At 34.8% G+C, this 8,658-nt stretch overlaps 1 protein-coding gene across 1 annotated transcript; it reads right to left on the bottom strand.

Annotated features, from left to right (window-relative positions):
• Positions 1 to 515: 515 nt before the first annotated feature.
• Positions 516 to 7,617, bottom strand: LOC140774087 (adenylosuccinate synthetase, chloroplastic). The gene is made up of 4 exons (XM_073116937.1): positions 7,224 to 7,617; positions 6,265 to 6,957; positions 5,859 to 6,170; positions 516 to 863 (listed from the first exon to the last, which is right to left on the bottom strand). Exons 1-4 carry the CDS (start codon positions 7,533 to 7,535, stop codon positions 693 to 695), a joined length of 1,488 nt encoding a protein of 495 aa, XP_072973038.1. The 5' UTR covers positions 7,536 to 7,617; the 3' UTR covers positions 516 to 692.
• Between the last annotated feature and the right edge of the window lie 1,041 nt (positions 7,618 to 8,658).

Genomic DNA, 8,658 nt, shown 5'->3' with positions numbered 1-8,658 from the left:
AAATTCCGTGTCAAAATCAGTCCAAATCTAAGAATCAGAAGAGATCGAACCTTAATCTAAGGAGATATCTTATCAAAATGCTACCATAAAAGAATCCAACCAAAAAGTATAACAAAATAGAATAAAGACACTCCAATTGCTTGAAAGAAAAGCCAAAACACAAAGTAGAAACTGCATTCGTTCCAAACTTTAAGCAGAATAAGTCAAACGCGATCCAAATCCTACTGGCTTACCGCTCAGAATCAAATGTCCAGGAGAGCCATTAACACTAGGCCAACTGAAACAACTGAAGTAGTTTTCAAAAAGATGGAAAAAATTTGATTTCGAAGAGGCAAATTCACATTATCTACACTGAAGTTCTTGCTTAGTGCCAATTGCTGGAAGCTGTCCAGTAGCATCTCCTCTTTAAATTTTTTCTCATTCTTCTCTTAAGAAATGCGTTGTTAGACTTGCAAAGAGATGTTCAATCATGCTAACGAAAAGCTTCAAACGACCAAAATAGAAAAACCACAGAATTACTAAATACCAAAATTTCATCTGCAAAAACAATCTTTAGTTGTCAAAATTATTACAATGGTGTCAAATAGATTAGAACTAGGTATCATGTTACATGTAGAGCTTGAATTGCTTTGCTGAATCAAACTGAAATTTTGTTTTTAAATAGAGAATACAAGTTTCCTCTCCAGCTCCAATTATTTATATATGAGAGCATCGCGGCCAGGTCCAACACCAATGTAATGAATTGGAACACCAACAAGCTCTTCTATCCTCTCAACATAATGACGAGCAGCTTGTGGAAGATCTTTATAATTACGAATGCATGAAATGTCAGTCTGCCACCCAGGAAGCACCTCGTAGTTGACCTAAATCACAAGAACAACATTTAGGCTGGAATAAGATTTCTATACCTTCCTATAGAGCATAAATAGTTCATTTTCATTATGTAGCAATAATTTTCAAAAAGAAAATTTGAAGCTCAGCATTTAATAAAAGCATTATAGGCAACTTGCCTAAAGTTAAAATCCTCCTTGGACAAGGCTAAATGATTCATTTGATCCCTTTTTCTCAAAAGTCAATTACTAAAGAAGAAAAGTCAAGAGCAGCTTATGTAAGGTTGTATTTGTACTCGTCTAATTAGCAAATTGTGATTCAAACAGACTTTCATTTATGTATCGTGTCTAGATTTTATGCATAAGTTTTAATACAAGTTATGAGATAATAAAAAATATTGAAGTGGAAGATTGATTTTAAAATCAAAGGCATTAGTTTGCAAAACAAAGACATAAAGTTTTGGTAGCCTTGATAGAATGGTTCTAATTACTTTAAAAGTGGTCCAAACCAAAACATTCGAGACTTTTTGATATACAAGTGTCCAAAATTTAGTTCTAACCAATCAAGGAACAAAAATCGAGAAAAATAGAAATTGAATCGGCATTCAAATGCAATCTCAATTTTCAAATGAGTTCATAGACAATCTTTTAGGGCAATTAAGACTTTATTTGGTAGAGGTATTTAAGGGGATTTGACATTTTTGGAGGTATTTGACATCACCATCACGGGTTTGGGAGGCACCCAAACAAAATATACTGAATAGGGTTTCTATCTGTGTCACAATCCGACCACGTGAGTTAAGTTAGTCGAGTCGATTTAGTTGAGTCTATTTATCTTTTAATCAATTCATACTTAAGTAAACCCCAAAGGCAAATCCAATTAAGTTAATAAAGCCCTTAAGGCAAGAGTTCTAGTTGCCTTAAAGTAGAGTCCTAATTGAATTAGAAAAGCTAATAAAGTAAATCATAATAAAAATCGATCTAAGATTAAATATGTGGAGTGCAACCCTAATTGTTTATGCATAGAATGAATATTAAATTAAGCTAAGTTAAGTTTATTTACCTTACATTACTTCAATCGTAGCCATCTATTTTTCGTAGGAGTAGATCTAAGTTAGAAACCCTATTTCCACCTTTAAAACCTTAGTCACCATCTACCTCTACGAGCCATCTACTCATACGACCAACCACCACCATCCCACGACTATCCATCACTCTCTTACGACCGCCACAATATCGGAGATTTACTATTTTACTCCATTCTAACCCTTCTCCACTCTTTTATTTATATTTTTTCATCCCGACCTCCGATTTAGGTGAAACCAGAGCTATTATATCTAACTCAAGAGGCTACCAACACCTAAATTTTCGTAATTTTCTTACGTTTAGATCGATCCAAATCTGGTTCCATAACAATCTATCATATTTTCTTCAAATCTTTAAAGACTTCGTCTTGAGAGTTAATGAGACCAAAGCATCAACCTCGAGGATCACTAAAGTTGAGAACTGATCACAAAAAGCAATACATCACGGGTTCAAGCGAGGAAGACCTTGCAATTATAGTCATGGGTGTCGACAAGCAGTCTACAAGTCCATCTTGTAATTGCTACAGTTACTAAATGATTGGTTTGATCTTGGAAAGAATTCATGGTCTTCCATCGTGGGTTTAGAGAATTTTCTACGTAAAATTGATTGCGTTTGGAGATTACTTATTTGCTCTTTAATATTCCATACTTTTTTATTATAATAAACAAGTGCAATAGATCCAATCTTCTAAGGAGTTTATATTTTTTCAATTGGTATCACAACATGTCTCTTACTTTAGAATGAGATCTTTTAGAGGATGAACTTTTTGAGCGAAAGGCAATTTATAGTAAAACATCTCTTACTGGATGAATGCAATGATCTATATTGGAAAGTTAGAATACATGGTTTTTCAAAGTCCAATGAGAATAATAATATTGATCCTGAGTCTTAAGAAAATGATCAAGAAGTTTTTTGAAAGTTGCAAAAGTGGCTCAAGCAACAAGCCGATGTGTAAATATCGTGGGAAAATAATCTAATGTTATGAATGTCATAGTTAGGATCACATGGCTAGGGATGCAAATCGTAATAAGAATAGTAAGACATTGCAAGCCACTTAGAGTGATATTGATGATTTTGATAATAAGAATCCTAAACCCAAAGAACAAAATTTTGTAGCTTGTGCGGCTTCTATTTCATCTACTAAACCTTCTAAAACGATTATTTGCATAGGTCAACAAGACTCAAACGGTTCAGACTCAGAAGAAGATGAATATAAAGCTCTTGACCAAGTTGAAAGGTGATGAATCTAAAAGAGAACTTAAAGACAATAATAAGGAAGAGCATAAACTATTAGTCAAGGCTAGATGAACTAAAGAGAAAGTTTAAGATGAAAAATAAGAAACGCAAGTGTCTATTAAAAGAAGTTGCATAGCTAAAAGAAAGAAAGAAAAAGGAAAAAAAACAATATGAAATACTTCGTGCTCAAGCATGGGCAAAAACAAGTATGGACTAGGTTATATTGGAAGTTCATCTAACTCAAAAACAGCTTGTATCTGCAACCCTGTAAAGGATCACAACTGAATTGGCCTTAGACAGCAATTAGTGATTATTTGGCTTCCATCTAGATGCGGTGCACACTGACTCTAATGGGTGCGCACTAAGCTCAGACCGGTCGTGAGCTGCTTGCAAGTTCCTGTAAGCTGTCTGCATCGGGTTTATAGTGTATGCACTGAGGGAGGGTGGTGAACACAATGGGGCTGATCTTGAAGGTTGTTGCAGATAAGGCTTTAGGTGAGACTTCTAAAGGTTGTAGGAGGTTGTAGGATGATGTTTCGACACAAGGAAAGGTCATGGAAAAGCTTGCCTAGGTGGTGGATATTCTAAGGTTTGGATATGGTAGATAATAGATGGATTAGGCTAGGGTTAATATGGATGATGATGGAATGTGGGTTATAGTTGGTGATGCGCATAGCGAGAAAAAAAATTGGCGCGGTGAGTGGGAAAGCTGCAAAGAGATAGAAAAAGATTAATTCATTCAATTCATTGCATGCCTAAGATTCAAGCTATAAGACCTTATTTATGAAAATAAAATATAGTCCTGAGGTTATCAAAACGGAATAAGAAACAAACCAATAAGCTTATCTAAACCGGTCATTATATCTCCCTCAAATTGTACTAGAGTGTTGGTTGAAAAAAAAACAAATGAAAATAAAAATTGTTGTTTTGAATTGAAAGGGGTGAATATGAATTAAGTTCAATTTGACTTTAGTTTAGTGTCACCTTTTGATGTTTGTTATGCCTAAAAATTACCTCATGTTTTGTTGCTTTACTAGAGAGAATCTAACAAAACAGTACAATCGGTTGTTCTTTTTGACAATTCTATGTGATCAAACCACTTATTATATGATATGTTGATGTAAAACATTTGTACATTTAGTTACATTGACTTTATAATATCTTTGACTTTTTTATAAGTCAATTTGAATTTCTTGAATGCATCAACCAAAATCATTTGGAAAATGATATGTGAATTGAAACATTAAATCTTTTGATCTATGACTGATTTGTGATATTGAAGATTCAAACTGATGATATAAATTTCTTAAAATTTGGATGGATAATTCTTATTGCATTCTTAGAATTAAAAAAGTTTTGTACATTTTCTAAAATGTATTGGTTGAAAAATGACGTAGATATGGATTTATTTCTACTCATGAAATTAGCAAATTGTGCTTCAAACAGAATTTTATCATGTACTGTATCTAGATTTTATATATGAGCTTTAGTACTAATTACGAGGGTTTAGATAAAAATATATTAAAGTGGAATATTAATTTTGAACTCAAGAATTTTGATCGATGGTGTTGGTTTGCAAAAAGAAGACAAAGTTTTGGTAGTTTTGAACCAATGGTTTCAACCACTTTTAAAGTGGTTCAAACCAAATCAAGACTCTTTGATGTGATGTACAATGGTTCAAACCAATCAGTGAACGAAAATTGGGGAAAAACAAAATTTTAACTATAGGCATTCAGAATCTGGTTTTTAGATGAGTTCATAGGCAATCTTTCAAGGTAATTAAGACTTAATTTGGCAGAGATATTTAAGGGAGCTTTTATGTAACTAAAGCCTCCTTTTGCACATCTTTTGAAGGCTATTGGAGATCACCATCACGGCTTTGGGAGGCTCCGTGACTACGTGCTAAAAAGGGTTTCTACCTATCCAATTTTCTATAGATCTTGAAAAACTTCAACTCGATGGTCAATGAGACAAAAAAAAAAAAAAAAAAAAAAACAATCCAAGGTTGAAAACGATCATAAAAAATAGTGCTTTGTGGGTTCAAAGGAGCAAAACCTTTTAGATATAGTCATGGTTATCGATAAACGATCTATAAATCCATATTGTAACTGCTATAATTATTTAGTGATTGGTTCAATCCTAAAAAGATTCAAAATTTTTAACCCTGGGTTTAAGGGTTTTTCCATATAAAATTGCTTGTGTTTGAGATTGCTTATTTGCTCTTTAATATTCCACATTTTTCATTATAATAAGCAAGTGTGTGATAGATCCGATCTCCTACGATATTTATATATTCCATACAACATTCTCTAGTATGATTGGCTAATGACAGTTTACAAAGAGAAGATTAATCCTGAGTTATCTTAATCTTGAGTAAGATTTATTAACTTGGTTAAATCTTGACAAATGAAAATGCATGGGACAATCAAAATGAGTTCCCGTTTCAGGTTGATGCTAGGTTGATGCTTGTAAGTACTGAAGCTAAATTAGATAAAACCAAATAGAGAACCTAGAATGAATTTTTCAAACCAGAAGCTTGATTGTGCCACCACATAGCAACGACCCATAATATTCTTGCTAAAAACTAGATCATCCATTTCAAATAGAAAATTGATGCTCCACTTTGGTTAGATCAAAAACTAGAAACAACAGACATCCCAAAAGAACTAATTAGGTCAACAAAAGACCAAGTTGTCATAAACTTACCTGTATTTGCTTCAAGACTTCAAGATCTGCAGGGAATGATTCAACTTTTTTACCATCACCTAACCAATAAGAAACACCTAAATTGACTTCTGAAAGTCCCGATAGGACATCAAGCTTGGTTAGATTCAGAGAGGAAAATCCATTAATCTGACAGCAATATTTTAGTGCAACTATATCGAGCCAGCCACAACGCCTTGGACGACCTGTAGTTGTCCCAAATTCCATTCCAGCAACCCTAAGGAGGTCACCAGCATCACCCAGGATTTCAGTTGGGAAAGGACCCGATCCAACTCTAGTTGTGTAAGCTTTTACCTGTAGAGAGAAAGCATACAGTTATAAGGAATCTTAAGGAAAAAAATGCACTAATAGTAGCAGTTAGGGTAATTTAATGAGTGATTTAACTTACCACCCCGATAAGGTCACCCAAACATCTTGGAGATATCCCAAGCCCAGTGCAAATTCCACCAGCTGAGGGACTTGACGAAGTAACAAATGGATATGTTCCAAAATCAATATCCAACATGGTTGCTTGACCACCTTCAACTAATATTTTCTTCTTCTGTAATACTGAGTCATTCATGAAATGCACTGTATCTGTAATAAAGGGTTCTAACCTCTCAGCAAACCTTTTATACTTCTCAATTTCGTCTTCGAGAACTCTATTACTATACTCAAAACCCTGAAACCGCATAGCTGCATCTCTTAATAAAATATCAAGCTTCTCACCAAATGAATCCATGTGCCTCAGATCACAAACTCTTAATCCATTTCGGATAACCTTGCTCGAATAGCATGGTCCAATTCCTCTTTTTGTTGTTCCGATAAGAGAATTTGCAAGTTCTGCTTCTCTTAGTCCATCTACAACTTGATGGAAGTCAAACAATAAATGTGCACGATCTGAAATCAGTATTCTTCCTTTGCAAGAGACTCCATTGGACTCAAGACCATCTATTTCTTTAAATAAGCCAGGAAGATGCACCACAACTCCATTACCAATTACACAAAGTGCTTCCTCATTAAGGATGCCTGATGGAACAAGATGAAGGGCAAATTTCTTCCCCTCGGAATTATAAATGGTATGTCCAGCATTTGCTCCACCCTAATGTGAACAACATGATACTTTCAATAAGGCTAAAGGAAGCTCCTACAATTACATTACAATAGCTTGCAAGTTTGAAACTAGAACTAGCTTCTTAGTAACTACAGTGATTTCATAAAAGGATAGAAAACAACATAGCAACTTCAATTTAAGATTTCGACACAAAGAACCCTAAGAACACTACAAAACAAGAAAACCGATTCACTCAGCAACCAAGTTTCAAGAATTTTTTCATCAGATTACCTAGAGAGAGGCAAAAGCATCACCTGGCATCGAGCGACGATATCGAAGTGCTTCGCCAGGATATCCACAAGCTTCCCCTTGCCCTCATCCCCCCACTGCGACCCGAGCACAGCAGCGACCTGGCTCAGCGATTCAACTCTATCGACCTCGCCGTCGGAGGCCACCTCCTCCGACAACACGGCCGCCGCCGACGTCCTCCCCGACCAACAGAGATCCCTGGACAAGAACAAGGAAGAAGGGCCTGAAACCCACTTCCGACTACCACCGCCATAGGAGATTCCTCTCCTGCGGGAGAGAAGAGGGGAGGGGTCGAGGGTTAGAGACGAGAGACTCATGGATTTGTTGGCTGCGCAGTGAGTAAGCAAGCAGGAATGGGAATCAAGGAGTGGTTTTTTTTTTGTATAATGAGAGCACCTTTATTTATTTTATAGTGGGAAAGGGATTTGGAGAGAAGGGCAACGGGTGAGGATTTGGGGGCTGTGACCCAGGAGACCAAGTGAGTGGGCGAAAGTGGGCGAAAGTGGTACCCACAGTTGATCATAGCCGTAGGATCCGTTGGTTGTCTCTCTAGGGATTTGAAAACACTTACACCAAATATATATACAGATAGAGGGGGAGAGAGAGGACTTTTTCTTTTTGGGACACCTTCCAATGAAAACCCTAGTTTGTTAAGTGCTTGCTCTCGAAATTTGCTAAACTTTTAGTAGTTATCGGCTGGGGGGGATAATTTGCAGCAAAAAGTTTTTAAATTTTTTAATTAGTAGAAATAGCTCCCACCACCCACCCGCTTGTCTAAATGCGCACATCGTTAAAAAGTGTAATGTACATTTTGCATAGGCAATACATATATATTACATAAGTAATGCGTTGCGTTTTTCTTTTAAATTGAAATGTACATTTTGCATAGGCGATATGCATAAATTATATAAGTAATATATATATTTTTTTATTTCAATACATATTTTTTTAAAAATAGAGTGTATATTTTATATAGCCTAAAATTGTTGATAAATTGGGAGGTCTATTATTGATATTTAGAAAACTGAAAGTCATTTTGCTGCAAATTGTCTAGAGTTCTTATGAAAGAGCTGTGTTATAGAAGGTTTTAATGCTTTAATATTTAATTTTGATGATATCAAACAATATGTTTAGTATATTAGCTTAATGACAGCAAATAATTTTTTATAATAACAATTAGCAATTAAAAAATAATTTATTTTAATGCAAAGACTGAAATAATTCTAATAGTGTCCGTTTTTATAACTACTAATTGATACATAGTATTAATGTGATTATTTTTTATCTTAAAGACTATAAAACTGTATTACTGCTGATGGATGGGTCCTTTACATATATTTGATATTTTTCTTATAACTTTTAACAGACTGCTCTTATACATGAGTTTTTCTTTTCTCTATGAAAAGTGCACTTAAATTTTTATAACTTTAATGTATAAAG

The sequence above is a fragment of the Typha angustifolia genome, chromosome 13 (genome assembly GCF_048772165.1).
Source record: "Typha angustifolia cultivar Huaian chromosome 13, ASM4877216v1, whole genome shotgun sequence".
In the NCBI taxonomy this organism is placed as follows: domain Eukaryota; kingdom Viridiplantae; phylum Streptophyta; class Magnoliopsida; order Poales; family Typhaceae; genus Typha; species Typha angustifolia.
This window is presented reverse-complemented; position numbering and strand designations above follow the sequence as displayed.